Below are 14,810 nucleotides of genomic sequence, written 5' to 3' on the forward strand. Positions count from 1 at the left end.
GCATAGTCATGCCAAACCTTGTCAATGACACTAAAGCGGTGACACTAACGAAAATCAACCGTAAGCTACTGTTACTAAATCGACAAATAATTCACAATGACAGACGTAGTTACCCAGCTTGTATTTAACTTGTATTATTAACCAAAAAACTGTGCGTTTTCTCTGATGTTATTCAGCAGTTAGCGAATAAGTGCTTGTAATCTGTTTGGGAATGCTGTTGTGGCATTACTGATATACGATTGTTAAACCATGCACAGCAAAAATAAAGAATTTAAAAAAAAAAATCCTGTTTGACCTGTGCAGGGTATTATAGAGCAATGACAAACATTAATTTGGAATAAATTACAATGTTTATTAAACGAAATTCTGTCTCACGTAGAAATTAATATAGTAGAAGCAATAAATGACAACATATCTTCCATTTGTTGCTGTTTTTACTTCTGCAGCGTCTTTGCAATCACAGTAAGCTGGCTCCTTAGGCTTTCCCTTTTCTCCTTTAAATGGCCTTCCAAAGACCTGGCTTCTTTAAGGATTTCATCAAACTCCTGCACATACGAGGCGTCTACAACAGATTGCTCACTTCACATAAAAAAAAAAAAAATATATATATATATATATAAAAATATATTTTTTAAATCTTAACATAAATCAAAAGAAAATAATGTCTAGTGCTAGCAAGTAAAAAAATAAAAAGAATACATACAATAAGGACATAGCTCAACATTTTCTATGATAGTAGACTTTCTGTTTACTCCACAAATAATTATGAGAATGAGACCTAATGTCACCCATGTTCCAGTTCCCTGAAACTCCTCTTTAAATTATAGAGCCCTCTCATAAAACCAGTCATGGTGGAGAAGTACAGAAATCCTCTCCCTTTTTTCAGAACACGCTAACTCATTGTCACCGTATTATATACACAGCAGTGATTAAAGGGACTTGTGTTCTAGCTGCATGCCATTACATTTAACTCTGATTTCCCTGACAAGTCTACTATCTGTGCAACAACTTGAGGTCATGGAAAAATCGCACTAAACGCCACACATTTATACTTAGGTGTTCAGCTCCATTTCCCCAGATAAGGCAAGTCATTATCTTGTACAGATGCCCCTCGAAGATCCATTTGATAAATTTGCTTGTAATTAATTCCCTGTCCATTCAGGGGAGAACAGCCACAAACACCTAAGACCTACCGGGTGGTTTCTCAGCAACAGCAAGGAAATAAGTGCATAACTGCATAACACGGACTATCAAGCACCTGTGAGGAGTACGTTGTGATCTTAACTCAAAAACTTCCCGTCATCATAAATTTTGCAGGGTAATTAAAAATACCAAATCTTAGGTTCCCTTTATGAGCTTTGCTGCTTCAGAAAATGAATACAAATCTACAGGTGATACTCAAAAAATTAGAATATCGTGCAAAACTTAATTTATTTCAGTAATGCAACGTAAAAGGGGAAACGAATATATGAGATAGACGCATTACATGCAAAGCAAGATAGTTCAAGCCGTGATTTGTCATAAGTGCGATAATTATGGCTTACAGCTCATGAAAACAACAAATCCGCAATTTCAGTAAATTAGAATATTGTGAAAAGGTGCAATATTCTAGGCTCAGTGTCCCACTCTAATCAGCTAAGTAAGCCATAACACCTGCAAAGGGTTGCTGAGCCTTTAAATGGTCTCTCAGTCTGGTTCAGTAGGAATCACAATCATGGGGAAGACTGCTGACCTGACAGTTGTGCAGAAAACGATCATTGACACCCTCCCTAAGGAGGGAAAGCCTCAAAAGGTAATTGTGAAGGAAGTTAGAAGTTCCCAAAGTGCTGTATCAAAGCACATTAATAGAAAGTTACGTGGAAGGGAAAAGTGTGGAAGAAAAAGGTGCACAAGCAGCAGGGATGACCGCAGCCTGGAGAGGATTGTCAGGAAAAGGCCATTCAAATGTGTTGGGGACTTTCACAAGGAGTGGACTGAGGCTGGAGTCAGTGCATCAAGAGCCACCACACACAGATGGATCCTGGACATGGGCTTCAGATGTCGTATTCCTCTTTTCAAGCTGCTCCTGAACAACAAACAACGTCAGAGGCGTCTTACCTGAGCTAAAGAAAAACAGACCTGGTCTGTTGCTCAGTGGTCCAAAGTCCTATTTTCTGATGAGAGCATCTTTTGCATCTCATTTGGAAACCAAGGACCCAGAGTCTGGAGGAAGAATGAGAGGCACACACTGCAAGATGCTTGAAGTCCAGTGTGAAGTTTCCACAGTCTGTGTTTATTTGGGGAGCCATGTCATCTGCTGGTATTGGTCCACTGTGCTTCATTAAGTCCAGGGTCAACGCAGCCGTCTACCAGGAGATTTTGGAGCACTTCATGCTTCCTTCCGCAGACAAGCTTTGGGGATGCTGACTTCATTTTCCAGCAGGATTTGGCACCTGCCCACACTGCCAAAAACACCAAAGCCTGGTTCAATGACCGTGGGATTACTGTGCTTGATTTGCCAGCAAACTTCCCTGACCTGAAGCCCATAGAGAATCTATGGGGCATTGCCAAGAGAAAGATGAGAGACATGAGACCGAACAATGCATAACACCTCAGCAGTGCCACAGGCTGATAGCTTCCATGCCACGCCGCATTGAGGCAGAAATTACTGCAAAAGAGACCCAAACCAAGTACTGAGTCCATATGCATGCTTATACTTTTCAGAGGTCCGATATTGTTATATGAACACTCCTTGTTTTATTGATTGCATGTAATATTCTAATTTACTGAGATTGTGGATTTGGCGGTTTCATGAGCTGTAAGCCATAATCATCGCACTTATGACAAATCACGGCTTGACCTATCTTGCTTTGCATGTAATGCGTCTATCTCATATATTAGTTTCCAGTTTTACGTTGCATTACTGAAATAATTGAAGTTTTGCACGATATTCAAATTTTTTGAGTATCACCTGTACAGACTTTCGCTAAATTTCACCAACTCCTGTTGGAGGTAGAAACAGAACTGATATATGGATGAAGACGTGCTATGGTGGCAGGGGCGGGCTGGGAAGGGGGGCAGGGAGGCAATTGCCCCCCAGGCCGCCCTAAACCCAGGGCCGCCTACACCCAGCAAAAAAAGGAAAAATCTGAATCCCCTGCTTCTGGCTGAGGAGTCAGATTTTTCAACTTACCTCACTCTTCCTGCAGTCTGCAGTCAGTGGAGTCGGCCGGCCTCTCCTGATGATGTCAGGAGGAGGGGGCGTGACCACTGCTCTTCTCACAGGACCGCTGGGGTGTCTGGGAGAAGAGCAGAGGAAGTCACGGCCCCTCCTCCTGACATCATCAGGAGAGGACGACTTCACTGGCTGCTACTGTATGCTGGTTGCTGCTCCTGTTGGCTGCTGTCCATCCCTCCCTGGCCTAAGGTAAGACTCAGGGAGGGGGGAAATACACTTTAGTGTTTTTTTTATTCCCCTCCTCAGTCCCTGTCCCCTTAGTCAGCCCCGGCCCCCTCCACAGCCCCTGTCCTCTCCTCAGCCCCTGTCCCCCTTCCTCAGCCCTGTCACCCTTCCTCAGCCCCTGTACCCACTCCTCAGCCCCTGTCCCCTTAGTCAGCCCCTGTCCCCACCTCAGCCCCTGTCCCCACCTCCCCTTCGTCAGCCCCTGTCCCCTTAGTCAGCTCCTACCTCAGCCCCTGTCCCCTACCTCAGCCCCTGTCCCCTACCTCAGCCCCTGTCCCCCCTCCTCAGCCCCTGTCTCCTACCTCAGCCCCTGTCTCCTACCTCAGCCCCTGTCTCCTACCTCAGCCCCTGTCCGCTACCTCAGCCCCTGTCCCCCCTACTCAGCCCCTGTCCCCCCTACTCAGCCCCTGTCCCCTTGGTCAGCCCCTGTCCCACCCTTTCCCTGCTCTTTTCCCCCCTCTCAGCTCCTGCCCCCTTCCTCAGCCCCATGCCCCCCACCACAGCCCCATAACATCCCCACTACAGCTCCTCTCCCCCAATTGCAACCCATATTACCCACACCACGGCCCCTTTCCCAAATTGTAGCCATCAACTTGCTTCAGCCCCTATCCCCCGTACAATTCCTAAACCCCCAATTACAGCTTATACCCTCCACTACCACCCCCTGTCCCCCACTACAGCCCTGTCCCCTTACTCAGCCCCTGTCCACTGGCTTTAAAAGTGTAAAGTTTGGTTGTGTGTGTATGAGTATGTCTGTGTGTATGAGTATGTCTGTGTTAGTCAATATGTCAGTATGTCTGTGTGTGTGTGCGTCAGTATGTCAGTATGTCTGTGTGTGCGTTAGTATGTCAGTATGTCTGTCTATGTGTGTGCCAGTATGTCTGTCTATGTGTGTGCCAGTATGTATGTCTCTGTGTGTGTGCCAGTTTGTCTGTGTGTGTGTCAGCCAGTATGCCTGTGTGTGTGTGTGTCAGTATGTCTGTCTGTCTGAGTCAGTATGCCTGTAACAGTGTGTCTTTCTGTGTGTGTCTGTGTGAGTACCAGTATGTATCTCTGTGTGTGTGTGTCAGTATGTCTGTGTGCAAGTATGTCTCTGTGTGTGTGTCAATTTGTCTGTGTCAGCCAGTATGCCTGTGTGTGTCAGTATGTCTGTCTGTCTGAGTCAGTATGCCTGTAACAATGTGTCTTTCTGTGTGTGTCTGTGTGCCTGTCAGTGAGTGTGTGCGTGTGCCTGTCAGTGAGTGTGTGTTTTTTAGTGTGTGCCAAATCAGCAAGTGTGTGTGACTGTCATTGATTGTCTGTTTAGGTGACTGCTTCCCCCCGCCCCCTCCCCCCCACACAAACACTTTCAATCACATGGGAAAGGTGTTTTTACTCTCCTCTTGGTGCAATGGGCCACTTGACTGGATTTGCCCCCGAGGCCTAAGGCTGCCAGCCCTCCCCTGTATGGTGGTAGGAGTAAATTGTTGTTATTATTGGTCCTTTCCCTAACACCTAGTGGGGAATGAATTTAAAATGTGACTACTTGAGGATCTACCCATCTTAAGAGGAACCCATATTTATTTCTAGGACATAATTAAACCAATTGCTATGTTAAAAACTGAGTATATGCACATTTTGGATCCAGGAAATAAATATATCAAAATAAGTTGTTAATTATGTAATTAAAATCACCGATTTGTTTTTGTCGTATTACCTTATGCTGGTATCAGTGAAAATGATATAGCAATATAATTCTATTTATACATACCTCAATGTCCTTGCATACTTAGAAAAAAATAGGTTTATTTCCTTGCTTAAATCTATTAATGAAAATAGAATATTGAATGTTAGTATTGCCATAGTCACAGATGCATTTTTGTTGCAGGTATAGCTCTAAAATAAATATACCTTTTATTATACTTTCTATATCACCAAATTGAGGGTTGTTTGAATTAATTGAAGATGGCTTTGCTGATGAGGAACTGTGCAGAATCTCTGAATCCTTAATCTATAACATGATTGATAAAAAAGACTTACTGTCATAGCCAATGGTATACCTGAATTATCTCACAAAACACTGTTAGGGTTATTCACTTATAGGACCTATATAGGGTCAGGAATACAAACAAACATTGTGCAGCACTGACCCAGGAAGCACCTTTAGTGGCTGTCTGAGCATCTACCACTGGAGGTGTCCCCAGGGAGCAATGTAAACACTGCCTTTTTTGGAGTCATAATTCTTGCAATGCATCAGGAGAGATGTAGTCTACAGCATCTGGAGTGCTTAAGATTGCCAACCAAATGTCAGGAAGTGGTCAGTGAAATTCATATTTCAGGCCAAATCAGAAAACAAAAATCTCCAACTCAGGTGTGTTTCAAGTTTAGCAATTTTGCTCTGACAGGGTTATTTACTGAAATGAGAATTCAAGTGAAATCAAAGTGAATCCTCTGTCACTGATAATGAATGGATGATTTCATTGTAGACTATTTGACACACATGAGGTGGTGCCCCATTTGGTGTTTTTATATATTACTTTCAGTTTGTAATCAATTTATTTTTCTTATCCATTGGAACCTAGCAGGGTTATTCATTAAAGTAAGAATTGAAAGTTAATTTTAATTTAGAAGCCAAAATAGCTTAACTGGAATCATACCTGACTACAGCTGTGCAAAGTTAGCGTCAAACCAAAAGTGTTATGATAAAGTAAATCTCTCCTGGTGCCTACAAAAATATGCCTAGTAATTTTCATATCTGGAGAAAGACTGCTGCAATAAACAGCCTATACTACCCAATCTATATAAAAAAGACCCACATTTCTATGAGAGCACTGGGTGAGGTCATATCAGCGTACGGGGACATATCAGGCTTTAAGGCGAACATGACAAAATCTAGCACACTCCCCATAAAAATGCGAGAAACAGATATTGCCCAAATACATGAAACACATCACATCAAGATAGAAACGCACTCCCTAAAATACCTTGGGATCCATTTAACAGCTGACCCTAACGACCTATACTCCTGCAACTACACGCCACTATGGCACACTCTAATAAGTGACATGGAACGGTGGACAGACAAACCAATCTCCTGGATAGGAAGGATCCACTCAGTGAAGATGAATATTTTGCCGAGAGCCCTGTTCCTCTTCCAGGCATTGCCGGTACCCCTAACCAAAGCTCAACTGAGCCCGCTTCAACGGGCAATGGGAAACTTTGTGTGGCAGAATAAAAAACACCGCATTTCTAGACATATCCTGTACCGACATAAAGCGAGAGGAGGTCTCGGCCTCCCAAACTTATTTTACTATTATGCAGCCGCACAGTTGACTCAGCATTGTGGCATTCACCCCCTGATGAACGGAAATGGGTGGAGATAGAATCACTCATGATGGGTGCAGACCTCCCCCAGTTTGCGATGCGGGTCCCCAAGGAACATAGGCCTTTAATTAGGGCTACTTGCCCGGCAATCTTGAATTCCCTCAGAATGTGGGACACTTGCAGCCCGAAATTTGGCCTGGCGTCCTTCCCGTCCCCCCTCATGCCGCTGTTACACACCAGGGCATTTGCCCCCGGTATAGAGGCCAAGAACTTTAGGAATATCTAACGCGCGGGCCTCCAGAGTATCATTCACCTATACGGGGGCACGGAGATAATCACTTTTGATTAACTCAAACAGGGAAGACACCTTACACCTAATGACTTTTTTTTTTTTAGATATTTACAGATTAAAGACTTTGCCAGACAGCCTCACATAAAAACTTTAGCACACAAGAAGCTGACTTTTTTCGAATCTATGTGCGACTCGGGGGCTATACCAAGAGGACTCATAACACAACTTTACGCACGTTTATGTTCGGAGACCCGGGAATGGGGGGGAATTGACCTATATCACCCAGTGGGAAAGGGATCTGGGGGAGGAACTTGAGGGAATAGAATGGCAGGAAATTTGGGAAGCTAGCAGAACCACCTCCGTGTGCGTGACATTGCAGGAACAGTCCTTTAAAACGATGTTACGATGGTATACGACCCCAGTCAAACTATTTAAGATGAACAAAACCACTACAGACGACTGTTGGAGGGGGTGTGGGGAAAAAGGGACATACCTACATATGTGGTGGGAATGTTCGAAGACAGCCAGGTTTTGGAGGGTGTTGAAGGACCTCCTGACACAAGTGTTTTCTAGAGCCCCGGACCTAGACCCCTGGGTATACCTCTTGAATAGACCTATAGACGGGTGGACAAGAAGGAAGCAAAAATTGATCCACAAAATCACCCTGGCCGCAAGGCGAGCAATAGCATTTACGTGGTTACAACCATAAGTACCACACATAGCGAGTTTAATAACGAGGATTAGAGAAGTACGGTTAATGGATGACCTGACAGCTAGGGTGCGGGGGCCCACCGGAACATTCCAGAGGCTATGGGAGCCGTGGGATGAGAGCCCACTAAATACGTAAAACTCCGGGGGCGCCTCCGTGCACGCCCCCCTTGGTCACCTCGCCCTCCACTCCTCCCGCCCGCGCCTAACCGCTCCGCCTTTTCTTTTTTCTCTCCTTTTCATCTTACATTTTCTATTCTCGTTCCATTCCTTCAATCTCTACTTACACTTTCTACTTATCAGATAACATGGCCCTCTCATACAGGGCACGTGGAATAAGGCTACGAGAAAGAGCAAGTTACACTATGCAAAAGATACTGTTTATGTTGCCATAGTACCTGGTCAAACATTTAAATAACAACAACAAACATTTTAAAATGTGCATCTATGTAAAGCCAGACACAGAAAGTCTCCTGTACAATATATTATTATAACTACTTGTTAAATCTGCAGATCTCTTGTCTAAAGTCTTTGCAAACCCTCCCCTTCTAACCCTGCTCAGACTTTCTGTGGCTGTCCAATAACAGACTTCCCAATGCAGCTCAGCGAACAGTCTTTGCAAGGCAGGTGCTCTGGGCAATTGCTGCCTCTTGAGTTTAGTTCCACTAAGCCAGGGGTCCTCAAACCTTTTAAACAGGGGGCCAGTTCACTGCTGTGGGTCGGACTATAGTTTTACTTTTTTTTTTTTTTTTTAACAAATTCCTATACATAGTGAAACAGACACACAGACACACATACACATACTAACATACTTACAGACACAAACACGCATAAGGACATACATACACACACATACTGACATACATAGACAGACATATACATACTGACATACACACACTTACAGAAATACATGCAGACAGACATACACATACTGACATACATAAATATACATACTGACATACATACACACAGACAGACACACACTGACATACATACATACACACACACACATACTGAAATACGTACATACAGACATACAAACACATACTGACATACATACAAGCACAAACACATACTGACATACATACACACAGACACAGACAGATACATACTGACATACATACACACACACAGACAGATACATACTGACATACATACACACAGAAAGACATACATACTGACATACTGAAATACATCCATACATACAAACACATACTGACATGCATACACATACATACAGACATGCATAGATACTGAAATACATACAAACACACACAGACAGACAGACATGCATGCATGCATACATACATACATACATACATAAATACTGACATACATACACAGCTAATTTTTCTTACTTATTTTGCAGGAGGATGGCTGTGGCTGATGGGAGTCGGCCTAGCTCTTCTGTCCTCGCAGCCTGTCTCTCTTCCCTCCAGCGCGGAGGGAGCTGGGAGGAAGTAACCACTGGTCGTCACTTCCTCCCAGCAGTACTTTGCGGCTGCACATTTTTAAAGGGGCCTGGTCGCTAATGCACTGCCGCAGCGCTGGCCGGGCCCCTGAACATATAGTGCCCATCGGGTGGCCCTGAGTGCTTGGGACGGGTTCCGGACCCTGGCGGACCAGACCAGGCCCACGGGCCGTAGTTTGAGGACTCATGCACTAAGCTAACGAAACCAGGAAGTAACAGTACCTATGTCTGATTGACAGTCAGGGGTAGTAACAATATTAGTTTCTAAATTAAATTTTTATTGAAATTTGCACTTTTTGTAAATTAAACAAAATAGAACACATTCTTCACACATAGCTCTTCATTAAGTGAAAGTGGTTTAGGTGTTTGAAGTGTCTATTTAACATGACAATCAATCCAGACAGGCCCGGACTGGCCATTGGGCACACTGGGCAAATGCCCGGTGGGCCGTGATGTCCATGGGCCGAAGCCGGCAGGGGAGGTTCCAGGATCTCCCCTGCCGGTCTATGCAGGGCTGGCACTATCCGAGCGCCGGTCCCTCTGTTTTCCATGATGAGCCGGTGAGAAGATCAAAGATCTCCCTCACCGGCCCACTTGGACAGACATGCGGCTGAGGAGGGAGAGGAGGACCCGGTGGAGCTCTATCTTGCAGCTCCGCCGGGTTCCTCTCGCGAGATCCGGAGCATTGCCATGGCAATGCCCCGATCTTGCGAGAGTGAGCGCTAGCCCGCAGGCTAGAGTTCACTCACCACTGGACCACCAGGGATGGTTTGAGAGTTGCTGGTCTTCCTCCCCATCTCTCTCCCATGTACCACCATGCCGGTCCCCCCCCTCCTAGGCTAAAGGTAAAAACGAAGGGGGAATATAATGCCTGCTTAGTTTTTTTACTTGTTTGCTTTTTACCCCCCCCTTCCCCACATACAATCCCTTCTACCATTTGCACTCAGCACTCTCACACACATCATCCACAGCGCTCTCACACTCAGCACTCACACACATCATCCTCAACACTCTCACACACAGCACACATCACTCACATCACCCAAAGCACACACACACAGCATACACAGCACACTCACACACATCACCCACAGCACCCCTCACCCACAGCACCCCTCACACACACAGCATCCATCACACACACTACACCCTTCACACACACAGAACCCCCCCAACACACTGCACCACACACATACTCAATACTTCCAAACATATTAATATAATACATTATATATATATATATATATATATACACAGCACCCCTCACACACATATTGCACCCCTAAACACATTACATTCCAGACACACACTAGATCCCTTACCCAACTCTGGATCATTTACACACATACACACACTAGATTCCTATATACACTCTGAATCCGTTATATACGCACACTCACTAGATCTCCTATACACATTCTGGGTCCTTCAAACACACACTAGACTCATATACAGGGAGTGCAGAATTATTAGGCAAATGAGTATTTTGACCACATCATCCTCTTTATGCATGTTGTCTTACTCCAAGCTGTATATGCTCGAAAGCCTACTACCAATTAAGCATATTAGGTGATGTGCATCTCTGTAATGAGAAGGGGTGTGGTCTAATGACATCAACACCCTATATCAGGTGTGCATAATTATTAGGCAACTTCCTATCCTTTGGCAAAATGGGTCAAAAGAAGGACTTGACAGGCTCAGAAAAGTAAAAAATAGTGAGATATCTTGCAGAGGGATGCAGCACTCTTAAAATTGCAAAGCTTCTGAAGCGTGATCATCGAACAATCAAGCGTTTCATTCAAAATAGTCAACAGGGTCACAAGAAGCGTGTGGAGAAACCAAGGCGCAAAATAACTGCCCATGAACTGAGAAAAGTCAAGCGTGCAGCTGCCAAGATGCCACTTGCCACCAGTTTGGCCATATTTCAGAGCTGCAACATCACTGGAGTGCCAAAAAGCACAAGATGTGCAATACTCAGAGACATGGCCAAGGTAAGAAAGGCTGAAAGACGACCACCACTGAACAAGACACACAAGCTGAAACGTCAAGACTGGGCCAAGAAATATCTCAAGACTGATTTTTCTAAGGTTTTCTGGACTGATGAAATGAAAGTGAGTCTTGATGGGCCAGATGGATGGATTGGTAAAGGGCAGAGAGCTCCAGTCTGACTCAGACGCCAGCAAGGTGGAGGTGGAGTACTGGTTTGGGCTGGTATCATCAAAGATGAGCTTGTGGGGCCTTTTCGGGTTGAGGATGGAGTCAAGCTCAACTCCCAGTCCTACAGCCAGTTTCTGGAAGACACCTTCTTCAAGCAGTGGTATAGGAAGAAGTCTGCATCCTTCAAGAAAAACATGATTTTCATGCAGGACAATGCTCCATCACACGCGTCCAAGTACTCCACAGCGTGGCTGGCAAGAAAGGGTATAAAAGAAGAAAATCTAATGACATGGCCTCCTTGTTCACCTGATCTGAACCCCATTGAGAACCTGTGGTCCATCATCAAATGTGAGATTTACAAGGAGGGAAAACAGTACACCTCTCTGAACAGTGTCTGGGAGGCTGTGGTTGCTGCTGCACGCAATGTTGATGGTGAACAGATCAAAACACTGACGGAATCCATGGATGGCAGGCTTTTGAGTGTCCTTGCAAAGAAAGGTGGCTATATTGGTCACTGATTTGTTTTTGTTATGTTTTTGAATGTCAGAAATGTATATTTGTGAATGTTGAGATGTTATATTGGTTTCACTGGTAAAAATAAATAATTGAAATGGGTATATATTTGTTTTTTGTTAAGTTGCCTAATAATTATGCACAGTAATAGTCACCTGCACACACAGATATCCCCCTAAAATAGCTATAACTAAAAACAAACTAAAAACTACTTCCAAAAATATTCAGCTTTGATATTAATGAGTTTTTTGGGTTCATTGAGAACATGGTTGTTGTTCAATAATAAAATTAATCCTCAAAAATACAACTTGCCTAATAATTCTGCACTGCCTGTATGTGTGTATATATATATATATATATATATATATATATATATACACACACACACACACTGCACCACCTACACACACACTACACTTCTAACATACACACTCTGGATCCCCTATACACACACTAGATTCCTTGTAAGCAAACACATACTACATCCCTAAACACACACTCTACAAACACTACATCACCTATACACACACACACACTATAGCCTGTATGCACACGCTTGCTACATCCCCTACCCAGTGGTGTATCCTGGTTTTGTGCTGCACTAGGCATGACAAAACTCAGGCACCCCCTCCCCACCTTCTAAATACACATACACACTCACTGGCAGACACATATACACTCAGTGTCAGACACACACTTTCACTGACACACATACACTAGCTAACAGACATACACACTCACTAACAAACACATGCAGTCACTAACAGATATGCATACACTCTCACTAACAGACATGCATACAAACTCACTAACATACACAAATACTAACACACTCACTAACAGAGACAGACACTCATACACTGTCACTAACAGACATGCATACACACTCACACTGTCACTAACAGACATGCATACACACTCACACACTCACTAACAGACAAACACACACACACTCACTAACAGACACACACACACTCACTAACAGACACACACACACTCACTAACAGACACACACTCACTCACAGACACACACTCACTAACAGACACACACACACACACACTCACTCACTAACAGACACACACTCACTCACTAACAGACACACACTCACTCACTAACAGACACACACTCATTAACAGACACACACACACACACACTCACTAACAGACACACAGACTAACACGCACACATTAACAGACACCCACACATTCACTAACAGACACCCACACACACTCACAAATAGACACTCACATCACCACTGCGGTGCGCGCGAGGGAGCTGAAAAGGAGGATTAGTGCTCCCTCGTCGCCTGCCCGCCCGGAAAGTTCTGCCGCTGCCAGCCTGGGGGGCCCTGAGGAGGCAAGGCATTTGCCAGGGCGATTGGGGGCGGCTTTTTTGCCGTCCCCCAGAAAGTGCCGCCCAAGGCAAATGCCTTGTTTGTCCCAGGGTAAACACACCCCTGCCCCTACCCACATATGCATTACATTACACCACAAACACAACACGACTAAAACCGACCTTATTACACAATACCACATCACATCAGCTCACTCTACACACACGCAATCCCACAAGCAGGCTCCAAACACATGCACAATACTCTTTCCTGGCCCTTTTGTCTACTGGTATCCATTTATAGAGACACCAGAGACAAGTTGCAAGGAAACACAGTGCAAGCATGTTCTTAAATTTGCTTGCAGTGTGCAGAACAAATACAGGGCTTTTTTCTCATGCTAGAGCTCTTCAGCAGAGCTCTGCGCATGGTCTGCTCTGGAAGAGCATTGAACCAACATGCTCACTTTGAGAGGGAGCGTGTTTGTCGTTAGTGATGACAAAACACACCCTCTCTGCCCCGCCCCCTTCTTAGTGGGCCGCTGTGATATAAGAATGCCCGGGCCGAATTTTTTTCCCAGTTTGGCCCTGAATCCAGACCGTAAAAATCAGTTAATGGCAATATATTTAGATATCTAGAAACATAGAATATGACGGCAGATAGGAACCATTTAGCCCATCTAGTCTTCCCAATTTATTAGATACTTTCATTAGTCCCTGGCCTCATCTTATAGCTAAGATAGCCTTTTGCCTATCCCACGCATGCTTAAATTCCTTCACTGTGTTAACCTCTACCACTTCAGTTGGAAGGCAATTCCATGCATCCACTACCCTCTCAGTAAAGTAATACTTCCTGATATTATTTTTAAACCTTTGCTCCTCTAATTTAAGACTATGTCAACTTGTTGTGGACATAGTCTTAACCCCTTAAGGACACATGACATGTGTGCCATGTCACCTATCTTGATTCCCTTTTATTCCAGAAGTTTGGTCCTTAAGGGGTTAAATTAGAGGGGCAAAGGTTCGCAATCCAAATTTGTTAAAAAAGTAAATGTTAATGCATTTTTATTTTTAAAATTACCGAGGGCTGGTATTATGAGAGTACATTTACTTCAATTTAAAGTTATAAAACAACATGCTATACGTTTTACTCAAAAATGTCCTTACCTCAGTATCCTTTTTGCGTTTAAAACTTTTATTTTCATCAGAATTCTGAGCCTTACTTGCCATTGTCACCTGCAGGAACTGAAAACTATAAACATAAATGACATTAAATGTTTTGTTTATTCCTGATAATCAGAAACATATTAATTTGCACTGATATAAGACTTAAAGAGACAGTCATCAGCACTTTTATAAACTGGGATTAAACTAGAATACTCCTCACCCAGCCAGTCTCCCTGCAGCTGGCCCCGTCTATATGGCTGAGATAATCACGTTTGATGATCTTTGCCAATCCAATGCTTTGCCATAGGAAAGCACAGAGAAGCTATTGCGCATGCGCTTCAAAACGCTTTGCCAATCAGCATCTTCTCATAGAGATGCATTTAATCAATGCATCTCTATGGGGAATGTTCAGTGCCTCCATGCAGAG

At 44.0% G+C, this 14,810-nt stretch overlaps 1 protein-coding gene across 1 annotated transcript; it reads right to left on the reverse strand.

The window, feature by feature from the left end:
- Positions 1 to 434: 434 nt before the first annotated feature.
- TEX12 (testis expressed 12) lies at positions 435 to 14,463 on the reverse strand. Its single transcript, XM_063436664.1, has 4 exons — positions 14,384 to 14,463; positions 5,333 to 5,432; positions 5,193 to 5,244; positions 435 to 579 (listed from the first exon to the last, which is right to left on the reverse strand). The coding sequence occupies exons 1-4, from the start codon at positions 14,444 to 14,446 to the stop codon at positions 435 to 437; spliced, it is 360 nt and encodes a 119-aa protein (XP_063292734.1). The 5' UTR covers positions 14,447 to 14,463.
- Positions 14,464 to 14,810: the final 347 nt, after the last annotated feature.

Source organism: Pelobates fuscus, chromosome 11 (assembly GCF_036172605.1).
Source record: "Pelobates fuscus isolate aPelFus1 chromosome 11, aPelFus1.pri, whole genome shotgun sequence".
Classification (NCBI taxonomy): Eukaryota; Metazoa; Chordata; class Amphibia; order Anura; family Pelobatidae; genus Pelobates; species Pelobates fuscus.

What these genes read in the sequence shown, in the direction of transcription:
- TEX12 (XM_063436664.1), bottom strand. Translation starts at nt 14,446, where the DNA reads ATGGCAAGTAAGGCTCAGAATTCTGATGAAAATAAAAGTTTTAAACGC. An exon ending in TATAGAAAGTATAATAAAAG is followed by an intron (nt 5,245 to 5,332) that starts GTATATTTATTT and finishes TTTCATTAATAG; the next exon opens with ATTTAAGCAAGGAAATAAAC. An exon ending in AAGTATGCAAGGACATTGAG is followed by an intron (nt 580 to 5,192) that starts GTATGTATAAAT and finishes TTTTATGTGAAG; the next exon opens with TGAGCAATCTGTTGTAGACG.